The 19,763-nt window shown below is 43.8% G+C and overlaps 1 protein-coding gene across 4 annotated transcripts in view; it reads left to right on the forward strand.

Moving 5' to 3' along the window:
* Positions 1–77: 77 nt before the first annotated feature.
* The window catches only part of RNF125 (ring finger protein 125), a 64,797-nt gene continuing 45,111 nt past the window's right edge, over positions 78–19,763 (forward strand). The window contains exon 1 of one of the 4 annotated variants that reach the window (XM_022586908.3): positions 78–18,849. In XM_022586908.3, coding sequence (XP_022442616.1) covers positions 18,686–18,849 — 164 coding nt within the window. In that variant the 5' untranslated portion in view covers positions 78–18,685. The remainder of the gene's footprint in view (positions 18,850–19,763) is intronic. The other 3 variants (XM_022586906.3, XM_022586910.3, XM_022586909.3) reach the window with 3 other exon arrangements.

Here is a 19,763-nt window from a genome sequence, read left to right on the forward strand (position 1 = left end):
GGACACAAAAAGTACACCTGGAGACTGGATCACAAACATCTGGGATGAGACAGGCAAGTACTTCTAAATCCATCCAACGTTTTTTTGTTTCCCCAAAGACACCAATACTCAGTCAAAACTAGTGGCTGCTGAATTATCTTGAACAGACCATGCAAGAAAGCTCATAATATTGTATGCTTCTTTTGATTTCTCTATGAAATTGAGTAAAGTAGTAAGATTATATATTCTGATTAAGAAGATGTGACTGAAATGACCTGCGGACAAGGTGTGGACACCTTCACACACTCCACGGAGCCAGCCGTTCTCTCCTCACCATCCCCCAAGCCTTCTAAGGATGTAGCGCAAAACTGTGAGCACGAAACATGTATATCCCAAGGGACTCACATCTGGACAAGCGCCCCATTAGAGCCAAATAATCCTAGTTAATTTAGTATTTCTCTTCCTGCTGACAAACTCTGTAACGGGAATAACATAAACTTGAACTTCAGTAAACGATTTTAAATGTTATCCCTTCCAAGGTAGTCTCCCAACCAGGTGTTACTGCCTGAAAAGTTGTCGCCAAGGAATGGTACAGAAGGTGTCCCACACGGTGTTGACGATGAGCGGGAGTTGGTCTAGCTTATCACTGTCCCTTAGTTCGCTCGCCAGCTGAAACTGTGCACCTCTGGTGGACTTGAACCCAGGTGCCGGGACTCAAACCCAGCCAAAACCCAGATTGGGACTTGAACCCGTGGTCTTTTAACTGAGATCACAAACCTGGCCTCAGGACTTAATGAAGCTCAGGTTCTTGATGTCTCACAGCAGAAAGAATTCAGTGAGAGACAAAGTGATAGTTAAGAAGTGGATTTATTCAGAGAAACACACTCCACAGAGTGTGGGCCATCTCAGAAGGTGAGAGGCCCTCTGTTAAGTTTTTACCTCAATTATATTCTAGAATAGATCATCTTTCTTAGGCAATTCATTAGGCTGAAAGTATAGTTTGGGATTCTTGAGTGTGATTGGAGAAGATTAGCTTGCAAAATTATCAGTTTTCATTAGTGCTTTATATATCCTGCCTACTCAACCAGTCGATCCAGTTGAATTACTGACTGACAGGGCAATATATGGATCACTTCCCATCATCAATTACTTCACTTCCCATTGTGTAGCCTCCAAATGGTTGAGAAACTGATGACAGCTATAGGGGTATTCCCCAACCTGATAAAATCACCCCCTTCCCCAATTATTACTGTAGGATCCCAGGCCTAAGTTATTGAAACCATTCTTATTTTGAGAATGATTATGACTTAATTCAGGCCAATAAGGGAAGTTTCTTAAGGACTTTCTGGAAATGCCCTCACTTTGAACATCTGATGACCATTCAATCCCTACATAATCCCCATGAGCTGGAAAGCCTACCATCAGGAAATAGGTTGCGTAGGACTTCCCTGGTGGTACAGTGGTTAAGAATCCGCCTGCCAATGCAGGGGACACGGATCTGAGTCCTGGTCCAGGAGATCCCACAAACTGCGGAGCAGCTAAGCCCGTGCACCAAAACTCCTGAAGCCCACGCACCTAGAGCCCGTGCCCTGCAACAAGAGAAGCCACTGCAATGAGAAGCCTGCACACTGCAACGAAGAGTAGCCCCCACTCGAAGCAACTAGAGAAGGCCTGTTTGCAGCAACGAAGACCCAACACAGCCAAAAATAATTAAGTAATTAATTAAAAATAAAAGGAAATAGGTTGCGTAATAGACGTAGCCCTTAGGAGAGGATTCTGTGCTGACGCTCACCCCAGATATGGCCAAAGAGGGCATTGAATAAAAGACATCATCCCAGAGGACAGAACTAGGGCTCAGTAAGGGCAAGAGAAAGGGTGATCCTCTCAGGGACACAACTCTGAGTACCAGTGTGGTTAACCAAAGACCTCATGGCTCTGCATGGCATAGAGGGCTCACTATTCCTGTCTTACAGGATATGATATGTGTTTGGAACTGTATGTTGTTGCCCAGCCTCCCATTTTCCAACTCTTTAATCAGTTATCTTGTTCTTTGATTACTGGGGTATTGGAGGTTATTTGTTATTCAGATATAGGCCCCCTGAGGAGCTATGGCTAGAATTGGTAAAGATGATGACATAACACCCAGATTGCTGAGGTGCTAAGACCACAGTTGAATGTCTTTGAGTGAATGCATCTCAGGGAAGTGGGTGCAGGATGGTGTAGGTACTGGATGTCACAGTGCACCGCCCAGACCTCCCCTCCATGACCAAGCTGCTCTTCCCCCACCAGCTTCCGTGAGTGATGTCTGCTAATGCCTCACCACCAAGTCCCACCCTAGAAATTGTCCTATCTCTGAATTAGACCTGTCCTCAGGGGAAGCCTGCATCCAACGTTACTCACAGCGGGGCAGGGGTGTGGAATGAGGAGTGGAACAAAGGCCTCAATGAAGGACAGCTCCCTGCCCACCTCGCCCCACAGGCTCTGTTACAACAGCATCCCAAGTCAAGTTCTCCCTCTGCCCAATCCTAACCTCACTCACAGTGGTTGATCTCAAGAGTACTATCCAATAACCTTCCTACACCAAAATTCCTATCTCAGAGTCTATTTCCTGGAAATTCAAACTAAGATAATAAATGATAATGATAATAACTTTGGGGAATACTTAACGAGGACTTATCATGTACCAGCCACTCTTCAAAGTGTTTCACATGTATCAACTCACTAAATTCTCACAAGCCCATGTCATAGGTGCTATTACTAACCTTGTTTTATAGATGAAGCAAAATGAAGCACAGAGAGGTTAAGCAAGCTCTCCAAGGTCACATGGCCAGCTGTTAAGTGCCAAAGCTGGGATCTAAGCCTAGGCATTCTTTTTTTTTTTTTTTAAATACATATGTATTTTTAAAATTTATTTATTTATGTATTTATTTTTGGCTGCATTAGGTCTTCGTTGCTTTCTCTATTAATGAAGCCTGGGTTGCGCGGGCTTTCTCTAGTTGCGGCAAGCAGGGGCTACTCTTCGTTGCGGTGTGTGGGCTTCTCATTGCGGTGGCTTCTCTTGTCGCAGAGCATGGGCTCTAGGTGCGCAGACTTCAGTAGTTGTGGCACGTGGGCTCAGTACTTGTGGCACACGGGCTTAGTTGCTCTGCGGCATGTGGGATCTTCACAAACCAGGGATCGAAACCACGTCCCCTGTGTTAGCAGTAGGACCACTGCGCCACTAGGGAGGTCCCAGCCTAGGCACTCTGTTTTGAGATTTCTGTGCTCTTAACTGTGCTGCCTCTTAAACAATTGGGATAGTATTTAACTATGTGCTGACCACTTCCACATCCAGTACCACTGCTGAGACATTCAGGGCCAAGAAAAATATCACATTGCCACAAGAAGCAGCTACAGTCCAGATAAAGTTTGGTGGTGAGCTTACCCACTCTCAGAGATCCCTGGACCATCCCTGGCCTCCCAGGCTGTCTCAGAAGGAGCAGTCATCAGCCATACTGAGGGCACCAGAGAGCAAAGGCTCCTCAGTGCAGATTAAAGACTCTAGTGCCTTCTTTAAGCAAAGAATATGACAGGGCCAGTGGCCGCTGAGGACAAGAAGAAGACTCAGAGGGAAGCCAAGATTCTGAAAAATCTCAGGCAGTCTGTATCCACAGCCAGTGCTGTTCATACTATACCCATTGTTTCTCAGCAAGGAGGAAGAAGGGGCACCTGTAAGGATGCTAGCGAGCCCAAAGGGGGGCTAGAGTGGACTCCAATATCTGTTCTACCCCCACCCTACAGTAGCAACCGTATTCTTTTTTTTTAATTTTTATTTTATATTGGAGTATAGTTGATTAACAATGATGTGTTAGTTACAGGTGTACAGCAAAGTGATTCAGTTATACCCATACAAGTATCCATTCTTTTTCAAATTCTTCTCCCATTTAGGTTATTACAGAATATTGGGCCTAGTTCTCACTGCTATACTGTAGGTCCTTGTTGGTTATCTATTTTAAATATAGTAGTGGGTACATGTCAATCCCAAACTCCCAGTCTATCCCTCCCCACCCCACCCTTTCCCCCTGGTAACCATAAATTCATTCTCTGAGTCTGTGTTTCTGTTTTGAAAATAAGTTCATTTGTATCATTTTTTAGATTCCACATATAAGCCATATCATATGATATTTGTCTTTCTCTGTCTGACTTACTTCACTTAGTGTGATAATCTCCAGGTCCATCCACATTGCTGCAACTGGCATTATTTCATTCTTTTTCATGGCTGGGTAATATTCCACTGTATATATGTACCACATCTTCTGTATCCATTCATCTGTTGATGGACATTTAGGTTGCTTCCATGTCCTGGCTATTGTAAACAGCGCTGCAATGAACATGGAGGTGCATGTATCTTTTCGAACCATGGTTTTCTCCAGTTATATGCCCAGGAGTGGGATTGCAGGATCGTATGCAACCATGTTCTTCAGGAAGATAACCTTGTTAAATCTCCATCCTGCTTTCCAGATGTTAGTTCAGGAGCTTGGGCCTCACCTTAGCACATGACATTGCCCTGGCCACAAGGATTGTAGCAAGAATGAATGTGAAATGTGTTAGGGACATTAGGAAAGTTTCCTTGAACTCATAGTTGGTTATCTCACCACTTGCCTGAGAAGGATGTGGGCATGGAGGTGACAAGAAAATGGTGCTGATGTCCCCGGGTTAAGTCAGCCCAGAAGCTTGCGTTTCCTCCGCACTTGTAGCTGCAGAAGCCAGTAAGTCTTCCTTGCTGGTTAAGTCGGTGTGAGTTGGACTGTCTTTGCCTGCAGGTGATATGATAGAAGGGGCATCTCCAGACTTCACTCACACCACCGCTCCTCCAGACCTTTCGATGTTCTTATGAGACAGACAATTGGGAAACTGCTTAATGCATTTATGTTTTTTTATAGAGTTTTAGTTCAGAACTCTTTGGTTGCAAGTGACAAGAGTGAATTTTAGCTATCTTACACAAAAGAAAGAACTTTCTGGAAAATCAGGACACAACACAGAATCCAAGGACTGAGCCCCCACTGGGCATCAGGAATAAACTAAAGCCTGAAGCACTGTAGAGAATCCAAGGCCTTCCTCATTCTCCATGTCTCTCCAGTGCTTCTGCATTTTTCTTACTGCCAAAGACTTTCTCTATTCTGCAGTCCACGATGAAGAACATAATGACACAAAGCTTCAGAATTTTACAAGTTACAGCCAATGCAGAGAGGAACTGATTCATTTTCTCTCCCTTCCACCCTCCCTCCCTCCCTCCCTTCTCTATATTTTGAAATCTCTCTGCCCGAATTTTGAAATGCCTATGGAACAGAATTCTCAGCCAAGCTTCGGTCAGGTAGCCATCCCTGAACTAATAAACAGTGGCAGGGGGCTTCCCTGGTGGCGCAGTGGTTAAGAATCCACCTGCCAATGGTGGGGACACAGGTTCGATCCCTGGTCCGGGAAGATCCCACATGCTGTGGAGCAACTAAGTCCGTGCGCCACAGCTACTGAGCCTGCTCTCTAGAGCCCGTGAGCCACAACTACTGAGCTCACGCGCCACAACTACTGAAGCCCTTGCACCTAGAGCCAGTGCTCTGCAACAAGAGAAGGCACCGCAATGAGAAGCCCGCGCATCACAACAAAGGGTAGTCCCCGCTTGCCACAATTAGAGAAAGCCCGCACACAGCAACGAAGACTCAACGCAGCCAAATAAATAAAAAAATACAAATAAAGTAAAAAACAAAACAAAAACAGTGGAGGGTGGCTGGGGGCGGGGTGTTGGGTGCAAGGTCATTTCTAGGAAAGTGGTTACTCTTGCTAAACCGAAAGGATATAGTAGATGGAGAGAACAATAAACGGAAAAGAAGTTGCCAGCGATATTCCTATGAATAACGAAAGGGAATGCAAGAAAATGAAAGCAGTTTTACCAGGGCTATGGGATTATTTATGAAGTTATTCTCTTAAATTCTGTACTTTAGAACAGAAAACATAGAACAGCAATTAAACTGAAACTTCACTGTCATACAGACCCGTGTCTACCTTCCAGCTCCACAACTTAACAAGCTGCATGGTCTTATGCCCGTTATTTAAGTTCACATGGAGGTAGTAATACCGGTTTAAGAGTGAAGGATGAAATGAGCTAAACTATGTAATGTACTTCGCACTTTAACGGCACATGGTAAGTGCCTCATAAGTAGTAGCTAACGTTATTTATGAATTTTCTTTTTTTGGGGGGGGGGATGGTACGCGGGCCTCTCACTGTTGTGGCCTCTCCCGTTGCGGAGCACAGGCTCCGGACGCGCAGGCTTAGCGGCCATGGCTCACGGGCCCAGCCGCTCTGCGGCATGTGGGATCTTCCCGGACCGGGGCACGAACCCGTGCCCCCTGCATCGGCAGGCCGACTCTCAACCACTGCGCCACCAGGGATGAATTTTCTTTAACTGATTAAAATACCACTTCAACACAAATCAAAAGTGGAAAAGGGAGGAAATTTCTGCTGTTTTGTCTGAAAACCAAGTCATAAGTCATTGATAGTGGGAAAAACAGCCTTTGCTAGGGCCTGTGGGTGAGACCGCTTCCTCTACCTTGGAGGTCAGCAGTTCACGAGATATGAAGTCTGCAGCCCCGCCCTGCTGTATCGGAATTTTTCCACAGGGGATTTGACAATAACAGAACCATTAGCAAAATCTCCTTGAAAGCCATCTGGCATTGATTTTTCCACTGTTGCCTGAAGGAGTACTCTCCAGAGCCTGAAAGTGAAGGAAACACTGATCCTTCTCTTACCTCTGCAACTGCCGACCTAGAATCCCCTGATTTTTCTGTATTCTCTTTGACACAGAGACAAGCTAGGAGGCCACCGCTATGCCATAGAAAAGGCCATTATTTCTGAGTTAGGCCAGGGGCACAGTGGTTCAGTTTACAATTCGTGTTTAGTTTTTATTCTTGTAAGTTTTACGTTTAGGATAGGATTAACTCATAATTAATGTTAATTTTATATTATTCTAACATAAGAATTTTCCATTTAAATTTTGCTTGTCCTTTGCATTACTGCTACTCTACCATCACTATTGATAACTTCAGTTTTTGACCAACCTTTTGGCTACTCATTCTTATCTGGCAATGGAGTTCCAGATGATTCTCTGAAGCAAATCTAATAAAGCAGTATTTCCATTAAATCTTTTGAGTGTGTTAGTTTATGTATTGCAGTTACCAGTTGTAAATACAAAGTTTAAATATAAGGCGAATATAGAGCTGCTTATTTCTCTTTTTTTGAGTGGAATCATGTTTGATTAGACTCATATGTAAATTTTAAATTTTATTTAAAAAATTGACAAACTATTGGTGTGTTTCTTTTTTAATTAATTTTTATTGGAGTATAGTTGATTTACAATGTTGTGTTAGTTTCTGCTGTACAGCAAAGTGAATCAGTGATACATATACATATATCCCCTCTTTTTTAGATTCTATTCCCATATAGGTCATTACAGAGTATTGAGTAGAGTTCCCTGTGCTATACAGTAGGTCCTTATTATCTTTCTTTTTTTTTTTTTTTTTTCCTGGTACGCGGGCCTCTCACTGTTGTGGCCTCTCCCTTTGCGGAGCACAGGCTGCGCAGGCTCAGCGGCCATGGCTCACGGGCCCAGCCGCTTCACGGCTTGTGGGATCTTCCCGGACCGGGGCACGAACCCGTGTCCCCTGCATCGGCAGGCGGACTCTCAACCACTGCACCACCAAGGATGCCCATTATTATCTATTTTATATATAGTAGTGTGTATGTGTCAATCCCAGTCCCCCAATTTATCTCTCCTTCCCCATTACCCTCCATAAGTTTGTTTTCTACATCTGTGACTCTATTTCTGTTTTGTAAATAGGTTCACTTGTACCGTTTTTTAAGATTCCACATATAAGCGATATCATATGATTGATATGTTTCTGATCACTAAAACAAAAAAAGAAAATGCTCACTAGACCCTCATTGGCATTTTAATAGTGACTGATTTTACATATTGGAAGGGAAGCCAGTTTTATACTGGGACCAATAAAAGAAGAAAATAGGCCAATACAATTCATTAGAGGTATATACATACATACACTACAAAACAATTGAGGCACATTCTTTTTCTTTTTTGGTGGCACATTCTTAACATGCTGGATCGAATTGCCTGGTGCTCTTAAGAAGGACATATGGATTTAAGTTAATTCTCTTTGTATGATCTTTTATATAAATCTTGGATATTGTGCTTTTAATAAATTTCCATTTACAGTGATGATATGTTATTTTGGTGTACTCCAACTAAAGTTGGAGAACTGCTACACTTTTAATAATCCCAGTTGAAGTCTTAAAATTAATAAACTTACTCCAGTGTCCATTGGTCCACAACACCTCTTCTTTCAACATGTGCTGCTAACTGTAAAGGGACACAAAGTGACCCCACCCAGCCAGCACCTCACCTAACCTGTCCGGGCACCATCGGGAAAAAGGCTCTGTGTATCTAGTATGGCACCTGGAGGGTTGCTTCACAGCATGTCCTTATCCTGGCCCAGGGGTATGCACCTAATTCCCAGGTGGACTGTGTCTCTCCACCCTGTCCCACTTTTCCTATTGCTTGTGCAAAAGATCAGAAGACCAAATACAAACAGAGGAGGGAAAAGAGGAACACAAGCACTGCATAAAACGTATTTATTCTAGCACTTTCTTATAGACAGTAGTTGTTTACTTCAACATCTGAGGACACCACTGGTCTTTCACATGGTGCAACTGATGTGGATTTGGATATAATGTCAAAAAAATGACACCCACAACCTTTACTGCTATGCTATTTTTTAAGAGGAGAAGTTGTTCTTCAGTTTGAGGCACAGAAAAAGAGCTCTTACCATTAATTTTCCCAGAAATTTCTTCATAAAATTCATACAGTAGCTGTTGTTGCCACTCCAGATCATTGGAGTTTAACCTCTACCATAATTTCTGTGTCTCTTTTTCAACTGACCTACCTTTCAAATTGTGAGGGCATAGGCTAGAAATAAATGGTGTGTTAGGCCTATTTGTATGCTTGAGTTGTCCATTTGTAAAGTGGGAATAACAAAGTTTACACCTGCTTTATTCTAGGGACATCTTTAATACTGTAAGATATTTTCAGTTACCTATGTTATGCCTTAAAAAAATCAAGTCTGTTTTCACCATATCCTATATTATTTTCTGGATTTGGGAACTCAGAGTGTCAACCTAAGGAAACAAACAGCATAAATAAAACAGACTCAGTCCTACCTATATATCTGACGCTATAATGGGAAAAACCTGACACCTGTAACCTTATGTAGTAACCACAAACATAGACTTAGGAGGCTGAGCTATGTGGTGCCAAACTCTGGCTCTGCCACATGGCAATTGTTCGACTTTGGACAAGTTACTCTCTTAGCCTAAATTTTGAAAAGGGGATCAGAAAGAAATGTGTCATTGAAACATTCAACTATACACACACATATGTGTATAAACGCACATGTATGTATATGAATGTATACATGGCTTAATTGTTATAATACTGACATATACATACATCCATATATGTACTTGGCATTAAACATTGTGCATGATTTGTAGTAATCAATCAAAATAGTATCTGTTGTTATCTTTACTATCTTCTAGCTTAAAGAAGACTTCCATAATGGGAGCATATTTATATACACTCATGTGTACCAATAAAGTATATTTTTGCCTTCCCCAGGTGAAAAGACACCTTTCTGCTTTTATCACAGAAAGCAATCACATTTTTTTGGAATTAAAGCCTGAAGCATTGACATTATTCTGTGATAAAAGATGGATAGTTGTGTTCGTAATAGAAGAATATTCAATGGCAAATGGTTGCTGTTGTGCAAAATCACAAAGAGATCTTATATTTGTAAGCAATTAATCATGGACTACTTTGTTAATATTGCTTCTAATTTTGTTTTAAACTACTATTTAAATCATTTATTGTTACTTATCTTTTCATCATTTGTGACCTTGCCTCCCCAAATAGACTATGTCGCTTATAAATGTGCCAATGCTTTCCGAGTACTTAATGCCTTAATTTTTCTTTCAAATGTGTCCATTTGAAATGTTGAAGGATGCAGTGTAACTGCTTTCACTTCACTGGAAATCAGTTTACTTATCTGCAAAATGAGAGAACTGGGTCAGAAACCCTCTATGGTCCTTTCCCATTCTAGGCATGCCACGATTTCATGTTCATTGAAGTAGAACACCCCAAACGTGGATTTGGTTCAAACATTACTCAGTTGTGCTGTCCACTGAAAGTTACAGAAATATTTCACCGAGTTATTCCTGGAGTCAGACAGCATGTTTTGAGAATATGCTGTAATGTGACTGTCCATGGTTGCAGAAAATGGCAATGGTCAGAAAGGCACGGGGACAGCTGCCCCTAACACGCTACCTGGGAAACCTAGCAACAAACAGCAGTGAGATTGCTTAGCAGGAAAACTGAGGACAATATTGAAGTATGAAAAACCAATTATGCTGAAACCAGAGACGAAGATTTAGGACCTTACCTGGGGGGGAACTCATAGGTCTTTCATTCAGCAAAACTTCATTTGTGATGGTGTTCTTCTCCCTTTAAGAAGAGAATCGTGCCTCATTGTACCATCAAATGACACTTCAGATTGTGGAGGTGTGCTAACACCATTCAGATTCACATGTCGGATGCCCGTATTTCTGATGAACACTATGAATCTTTATTACTCTCGATAGGTTTATAGGTAGGAATTTTTAAATTGTCTTTGTAAATACAGAGATATGTATGTTTCGGTGCCATGGTATTTACCAGTGTAATCTCATCCAGTATTGAGGAGGCAGGGTCAAGGTGGTGGACAGATTACATTAGCAATGCATGTAAGTAACTCTCTCCTGGAAACTGACATCTCTGCTGTTGTCAAAGTAACCCAAAAGATCTGCTGCTTGCCCGTGATGTGGAACCACATTTCTCAAGGAATGGTCCATTGACCCCCTGCATCAGAACCAGCTGGGGGACTGTTAAAAATGCAGCTTCCATAGCTCACTCCTGGCTCCCTGAATTGAAATATCTTGGAATGAGGCCATTTTAATAAACTCTTCAGGTGATTCTGATGCTACATAATGTTCGAGAACCCTTGACATGAACAGAGTGACTCGTCAAAATCGCAGTATGGCCATTTCACTCTTCTACCTAACCTCCTAACTGGCTCCGCTAAGCCACAGAAGCAAGTTGAAATTTTTTCACCTGTCAAATACAGCTTTCATGATATAACCTCTGCCTAGGTCTCTGGTTTTTTTCTCTCCTTACCGCCTGCTGTGTGCTTAAAATTGCAGCAACAGAACTGCTTGTAGACTCGAACAGAGCATGCTGCTGCTTGCCTCCTTATCTGTGCTCACCAGGTCCTCTCTCTGGAATGCTCTGCCCTTCTGTCCTTCATTCCAGATTCCCTCTATTTGGAATGCTCTTTCTTTCTCCTCCCCTTCATTACATTCCACCTGGGCTAAGTCAGCACCAATAATGATCTTTCTCTGTATAGATTGGTCTTATCATCTTGAATAACAAAAGTAATGCTATTTTTCTGTCCATCTTACCTACTTGGCCATGAAAGGCCTTGAGAACGCAGAATAAATATGTAAGTGAGTTTGGTGGCAAGCAACAGAACTCAACTCAATAAATTAATCAAGAAAAAAGAGGAAGCACTGGTAAGATACTGCATAGCTAGGAGATAAATAGGAAGTGTGTCAACTGTACTTAGGAAGGACAGACACCAGGGAAGCTGCAGATCCCAGCAACAGGAACTCCTACTCAGGACAGGGGAGGGCAATGAGGGCTACAAAGCAGACACATGATTGGTGGCCCCACTGAGGTCATGTGAGATGAAAAGTCAGTTCCTCCAAAGGAAGAGGATGTGGTGCTGTTACTGAAAAAGGTTAGGAGATACTGGGCAGACAAAAACAACAGCTTCTACTCCATTGAGTCTTTTTTTTTTTTTTAATACATAAATCTATTTATTTATTTATTTATGGCTGTGTTGGATCTTTGTTGCTGCGTGTGGGCTTTCTCTGGTTGAGGCGAGTGGGGGCTACTCTTCGTTGCGGTGCGCAGGCTTCTCATTGCGGTGGCTTCTCTTGTTGCAGAGCACAGGCTCTAGGCGCGTGGGCTTCAGTAGTTGTGGCACACGGGCTCAGTAGTTGTGGCTCGTGGGCTCTAGAGCACAGGCTTAGTAGTTGTGACGCACGGGCTTAGTTGCTCCACGGTATGTGGGATCTTCCTGGACCAGGGATTGAACCCATGTCCCCTGCATTGGCAGGCAGATTCTTAACCACTGCACCACCTGGAAAGTCCTTCCATTGAGTCTTGCTCCTGCTTGTGTCCCCAGAGTCTAGTGAGGAGCGTGACACCCGGTAGGCTGTCCTTGGATGTTTGCTGAATAAACAAAGCCAGAGATAACTAACATTTATTTAATACTACCTGCCAGGCAATGAGCAAGGGTTTCAACATTATTGCATTTGACCTCTCACAACAGTTCTACAAGTAAACATTATCTGTGTTTTGAAAATGAGGAAACGAAATCAAAGAAGTAACTTGCCAAGATCACTCAGCAAGAGAAAGAGCTAGGACCTTGAACATGTACTGCACTGCCTTCCCCCAGTGAGAAATATATAATGCTTTTTCTTCATAAGAAGTATAACATTTCTTTTTTCAACAATATCCCTGTTTAGTTAACAGTGTCTTAGAGATACCTCCCATGTTATCCCAGGGAAGGCCAGTATTGCATAGTGGTTAAATTCGTAGGTACTGAGAGAGATTTCCTGGATTGGACTCCCAGCTCTGCTTTTTACCATGAATGTGATCTGAGGCAAGTTTTTAACCTATCTGCACCTCTGTTTCTCTGGAAAATCAGGAGGACAAAATTAGTTACCTATGTCATAGGGTTACCTCAAGGATCAAATTAGTTACTATATATAAAGCATTTAGCTTAATACCTGATATATAGTTAAGTGCTATAAAATTTTGCTTGTTCTTTTTATTACTGCATTGCCTTCCACAGAATGTGTGTACCATAATATATTTAATCATTCCCCATGGAAATTTTGTTAGCTGCATATTTTTGATATTATAGACAATGCTTCAAAGAACATTTCTGTTTGTATCTCCTTGTTATATGTTTGTCTACACATTAGTTCAACGATTAGAATTATTGAGTAAAAGGGTGTATGTATGTTAAAATTAATTTTTATCTATTACAGTGCATATACAGCACAAATATCAAAATATGCAAAAGATCATGCAATAAAATTACTTCTTCCCATTCTTGCTCCCCAGCAACCAATTAGTTGCCCTCCCTTAAGGCAGTCACACTTATTCATTCCTTGTGTATAGTTTTAAGGATATTAATATGCATATGCCAGTACAAATATGTGTGTGTGGATGTATGTGTGGATGCATGCATATGGGCTTTAAAAAATATAAATGATAGTATTCAATACATACAGTTGTGCTCCTAAAGCCTTTTTCACAACAATATATGTTGGAGAGCTTCCTTTGAGGAGAGTTACAGAGTTGCTCTTCTTTTTTAAAGACTGCATAGTATTCCATTGTAAAGATGTACCATAATGTATTTAATCACTCTTGTATTGGTAGACATTCAAAGTATTTCTAACATTTTGCTATTACAAACAGTACTATAATAAACATCCCTGTCTTTTCACCCACGTGCATTTTTAAAATGAAGCACTACAAACGGGCCTAAAAATGGCAAGCTGCACGTTTTTTGGGGGAGGGGGGATGGCTGCGTTGGGTCTTTGTTGCTGTGCGCGGGCTTTCTCCAGTTGCAGCGCGCAGGGGACTACTCTTCCTTGAGGTGCGCGAGCTTCTCATTGCGGTGGCTTCTCTTGTTGCGGAGCACGGGCCCCAGGCATGTGCAGGCTTCAGTAGTTGTGGCTCGAGGGCTCTAGAGCGCAGGCTAGTTGCTCCGTGGCATGTGGGATCTTCCAGGACCAGGGTTCGAGCCCCTGTCCCCTGCACTGGCAGGTGGATTCTTAACCACTGCACCACCAGGGAAGTCCAAGCTGCACATTTTTAAATGGTGCTTTATCCGTTTGTTAAGTAAATTTACCATACTTTACAAAAACATTTTCCTATTATGGACATTTAGATTTCCTCTGAGTTTCCGGTATGAACAATAAACTTCAAAGAATATAGAGACGTCTTTCTCATATCTTCAGCACTACTTAAAATTGTAAATTCATTTCTTTTCGTTACTCCTGGGAGGAACTAAGTAAGGAAAGTATGTATTTTTTCTGGCAATTTTATTCTCCTTTTAATTTAGTGAGAGATTCATCAGCCTTCTTGATACCAGAGATGCTGATTATAGGGCTTTCAAATTCCTTTTGTACTAACCTATACTTCTGATGCCTTTCAGGGCCTAGAGTCTGGATTGTAAATTCATTCTCTGGCTGATTCCTCCATCATCATCATTACTGTCAATTTTATAAGTCTATTAAGAGCCTTATAAATAATATCAGATGTTTAATTTTCATCTATCCCCCCAGGTCCCAGTTTCCTGCCTTAATTTATCTAATTTTTGTCTTATTCTTTTCTAAGATTCTTAGTACTTCTCATCTCTACACAAGTGCCTTAGTGAAAAACACATGGATTTTAAAACAAAAGATCTGGTATTAAAGTATGGATCTGCCACATATTTGCTATGTGACCTTTGCTAAGTTACATTCTCTGAGCCTATAAAATGGGAACATATAATATCTATCCTGTGAAATTAGTATTGAATCACATATATAAAGATAAATACATGTATCAGCTCCTACACACATGGCTCCTCCTACACTTCACATTCATTATGTCTACTCTTAGAGTAGCCGCCACGGGAGAAATAGGAAGGCCAATCCTGCAGACTATGAGAAAACCAAGGAGATGATAGTATGAGATGGATGTGGTGTAGAAAGTCACCAAACTAAGACCTGAGATTTGAATTAGAGGAGCTGAGAGTTGTGGGTGTTGGTAGGAAGTGTTCAAACAGAGCAAAAAAGCATGTATAAAGGCGCTGAGGTCAGAAAGAGCTTGGTACAGTCAAGAAATTATAAGAAGTAGAGAAATTTAGGACCATACAGAATAAGGGAGAGAATGATAGCAGATGGGGCCCACAATGGTATTTTGGGAGGCCCTATTGTTGGCCTATCCAATTTCCTTATCTTCTTCTCTCCCAGTAAAGAACCCCTAATTGTATTGGTCAGACAACTGAAGCGCCAAGCCCGGTGGAGTGTGTTATGAGTTTAAGCCAGTTAGAGTACCCTCATTATCCTCTGCTGGTGACTGGTTTAAGAACCATCATGGGGCCCAGTTTAGACAAATAGGATATAAGGGGAAGTCTGCAGAGGAAGGCCCCTAGGAAGTGTTTTCCTCCCACTTTTAAAGGAGAAGGAGCTAATAGAAGGAAACTCTATCTTTCCTTTCTGTTTTTGGAGATGGTTGTGTGTAGATGTGATTATTGGAGCACTTCCTGCCATCCTTCTGCCATGAGGAAGACACTGCTGATACACTGGGGATGGCAAAGGGCTGAGAACTTAAGGACATCTTTAACTGCTGAGCCAACTCTGGAACTGCTTCGCTCTGGACTAATTTACATATTAGATCATAAATACCCTTATTGATTAAGGCGCATTCAGTTGAATTTCTATTCCCTGCTGCTGAAGGTATTCTACTGATTATAGTTATGGAAGGAGTAAGATCATGGAGAGCTTCGTAGATCATGCTAAGTATTTGAAATGTAATCCTAAGGGTTACGGAGAACCATTTAAGTCTTTTGAGCATGGAGTGACACAAGATAGGATATCTTTTCAAAAGGTCACTTTAGTTGCGATGCAGATAATAGATTGGACAGTGGCAATTGTGGATGCAGGTGGAGCAGATAGGAACTATTGCAACAGGTCACGCAAGAGAACACAGTGGTTTAAAGTAAGTGGTGGCTGGCCATGGGAATAGAGAAAAATGAAACAATTCAAGAACTGTTGAGAGATATATTGGAGGCAGAACTGTGATTGGGATTGATTCAATGTGAGTGAAGACGAGGAAGAAATCAAAGATGGCTCCCAGGTGTCTGGACTGAGCTACTAGGTAGATTATGATGCCATTTACTAAGAGAGGAATAAACAACTGGAGGTAGAACAGGTGGGAAGTCACAATAATGAGTTCATTGTTGGCGGTGTTGAGTTGAAGGTGCCTGAAGCAACCAGGTGATTATATCAAGCAAGCAGGTGGGCATCTGAGTGCCTAGAGGAAAGATAAAGAGTTTGGAATCTAGATGGGAACAGAATCTATGTGATTTTTGAGATTCTTAGGTAGGGAATGAGTGATCAGAAGGGAAGAGGTCCCAAGACAGAATCCTACGATCCCTAGAACTTAGCTTTTCCATGGAGCAGGGGAGTCCAGTGAAGGAGACTGAGAAAGAAGAGCCAGAAAGAAAGAAGGAAAGCCGAAGCATGTTTCTACAAGGAGGGAGCAGTCAGCACTGACAAATGCAGTTGAGAGGTGAAGCAAGAAAAGGACTGAAAGGAGTCTATTCGATTTATCCACATAAAAGCCACCCACCACTGACACTGATGACGAAGCAGTTTTTGGACAGATAAAGTGGTCAGCTCAGAACCCAGGTTAGATGGCATAAGGATGGAGTAATTAAGAAATGAAGACCTAAAAAGTAGAGAATCAGGTCAAGAAATTTGGCCTTAAAGAAGACATAGTGTAGGAGCTGAGGGAAATGTGGGACCAAGGGAAGGTTTTTGTTTATCTTTTACAGGTAGCAATAGCTATCTTTCCTTCACTCTTATACCCAATTCATTAGCAAGCCCATTTAGGTCTTTGTCTAAAATATATCACAAACCTGTCCATCTCTCACCTACTACCCAGATGACTCCCTGGTTCGGGCCATTATTATCCTCACTTGGATTCATTCAGTAGCCTCCTAACTGGTTTCTCTGCTTCCATTCTTATCTTGTTCCTGTCTTTTCCAAACCACACAGCAGTGGAATTAAATCAAACATGGCACCTGGAATAAAACCCAAGCTCTTGGTCTTGCCCTGTAAGACTGGGTATGATCAGGACCGTCTCCTACCTCATCTCATGCCATTTACACCCCTGGTCCCTCATGCTCCAGCCCCACACCCTGGTTTTTGTTGTTGTTGTTCTTGCCTTGCTCACTGTTCCCAGAGCTTAGCAAGCTTCTTCCTAAATCTCTGAGTGGCTGACTCCTTTTCATTATTCATGACTCTACTCAAATGTCACCGCATCCAAGAAGTCTTCCCTGACCTTCTTACCCTCCCTGCCCCCATCCTCACTCCCGGTTCTATCTTCTTTTTGGCTCTTATCAGCTGAAATGAACTTGTTCATTTATTTATTTATTGTTGATTACTTATATCTTCTCATTAAAAGTAAAGTCTGGGGAAAACTGGGTGAAGTTTATAGGATTATTATGTATTATTGTTTGTGTGTATTGCATATGCATATTATGTATTACCATGGATTTTTTTAAATAAAAAGAGCGTGGGGCTTCCCTGGTGGCGCAGTGGTTGAGAGTCCGCCTGCCGATGCAGGGGACACGGCTTCGTGCCCCGGTCCGGGAAGATCCCACATGCCGCGGAGCGGCTGGGCCCGTGAGCCATGGCCGCTGAGCCTGCGCGTCCGGAGCCTGTGCTCCGCAACGGGAGAGGCCACAACAGTGAGAGGCCCGCGTACAGCAAAAAAATAATAAATAAAAATAAAAGAGCATGAATTTATATCTCCAAAAAAAAAATGTTTTTAAAGTAAGTTCTGTGAGAACTGGGATTTGGTTTGCTTGTTGGGAACTGTGTCCCCATCACCAGAAAGGAGTCTGGCATGCAGTGGGCATTAAAGCCTTATTAAATGCGTGAATTAATAAATGCTATACTTGGTCATAAATATTCAAAAGAGGATGGAGAGGGGAATACAAACAACAGCAGGAGATTCTAAGGCGACGAAACTGGACGGGGTGGGGGTCGGGAGGGTCCTAGCATTTTAGCACTAGAATCCCTGTCCTAGCGTTAGGATTCGAATCCAGGTCCCAGAACTCTTTCCACTACTGCATGCTACCTCTCCATTTATGCAGTGTTGATTACATGACGGAAGTGGTGATTAGCACTTTCTTAGGAGACGCTCGTAGATCATCTTTGTGGCCTGTTATGATTACAACAGTGCAGGACCCATAGGACAACCACCTTACAAATGGGTGTTCTCTGACTGCCTTCAAACGGGACCACAACCGCACTTTCATTCACTTGCTACAGTGGTTCGCAAGGAGGAGGCGGGCGATTGCTTGGAAGACTCACTGCCCGCCCAGGTCCTCAGCTCTGCAGTTGAGGTGTCAGGTTTCAATCCTCCCAGGGCCACTGGACGTCGCGGCGTGCCCGGTGCGGCGGCCGCCTCCGCCTCCAAGCCTAGACTTAGGCAGCGAGCGAAGGCTCACTTCAGACGCGCGGCCGCGCACTCGGCCTGCCGCAGACCGAGGCTGGGCCCCGCGGCGGAGGCTGCTTCGGAGCTGCGCTGGCTGCGCGCTCTGGGCGGCGGCGATCGCGGCTGGGCCGGGACTTACTTCCTCTACCGCAGGACAACAAAACAAGCCGGCTGCAGGCACCGGGCTCTTGGCAACGGTCTGGGCCGTAGGCGCAGCGATGGGCTCCGTGCTGAGCAGCGATAGCGGAAAATCTGCGCCCGCCTCGGCCACCCCGCGGGCCCTGGAGCGCAGGGGGGACCCCGAGCTGCCCGTTACGTCCTTCGACTGCTCCGTCTGCCTCGAGGTGTTGCACCACCCCGTCCGGACCCGCTGTGGCCACGTGTAAGTGCCAGGGGAGCTGGGTTTGCGCGCCCACCCCCTGGGGAGGGCGATGTTAGCGGAGCCGTTGGGGATCGGGGGGTTCAGAAGCCGGCGCTTGAAGGAAACTGCTGCAGGGAGAGACCTGGACCCGTCGAGTGCGGACCACGGGGAAAGTGCCCTGTCGGAAGGTGACACAGGATTTCAGGAGGAGAAAACAGCAACAAGCGGGCCCTGCAGCCGCCGTAGCGCCGCCTCCTCCCGCAGCCCAAGTGCGGAGTCCCTGGGACGGGAATTCCGGGCGCGAGAGCCGCGGGGAGCAAGGGCTTGCCGGCTGAGGAGAGAGTGCTTGGCTGGAGAAGCAGCACCCGCCTGGGCCCAAGGCAGGGGCTCCCGCCGAGCGCAGTTCCCGCTCCACTCGGTTAATCGGGCGGTGCTTCCTTCTCCGCCCGGAACCGGGGTCTGTTTTGTTTTGCTGGCTCTGTGCACGTGTTCTAGAACGCCCGCGAGGCTGGGCTCTTGAGCAAACAAGGATCTGTGCAAACTGTCCTTCCATCCCCACCTCCCTTTCCCAACACAGACGCCCAAACCCCTCAAAGATCAATCAAACGGGAACGTCCAAGTGACTTGCTGTAGTCGTTAGAGTTGAACAAGCCGCCAGGGCTGGGTCTGCGGCTTGAACGTTACCCCCAAGCCCGTAAATGCAGCAGTTAAAAACACAGCCAACCGAGTGAAGGAGGTTGCAGACAACCTGCCTTACGCACAGCCTCCCCACCGCGGTAGGAAGTAGAGATAAAAATAACTGTCTTAGAAACCACGTACACACCAACTAAAACTCGCTGTTAGCGCACATCCGTGGTAGTTTCTAGGAAGAGTTTAAAAACAAAATCCCTTTATAAAATTGGCACGTCCTTAACGTGTGCCTGAGTAGTAGTAGG

This window comes from Delphinapterus leucas, chromosome 14, assembly GCF_059928025.1.
Source record: "Delphinapterus leucas isolate spDelLeu-1000000601 "Yukka" chromosome 14, BTC_Dleu_Yukka2, whole genome shotgun sequence".
NCBI lineage: Eukaryota > Metazoa > Chordata > Mammalia > Artiodactyla > Monodontidae > Delphinapterus > Delphinapterus leucas.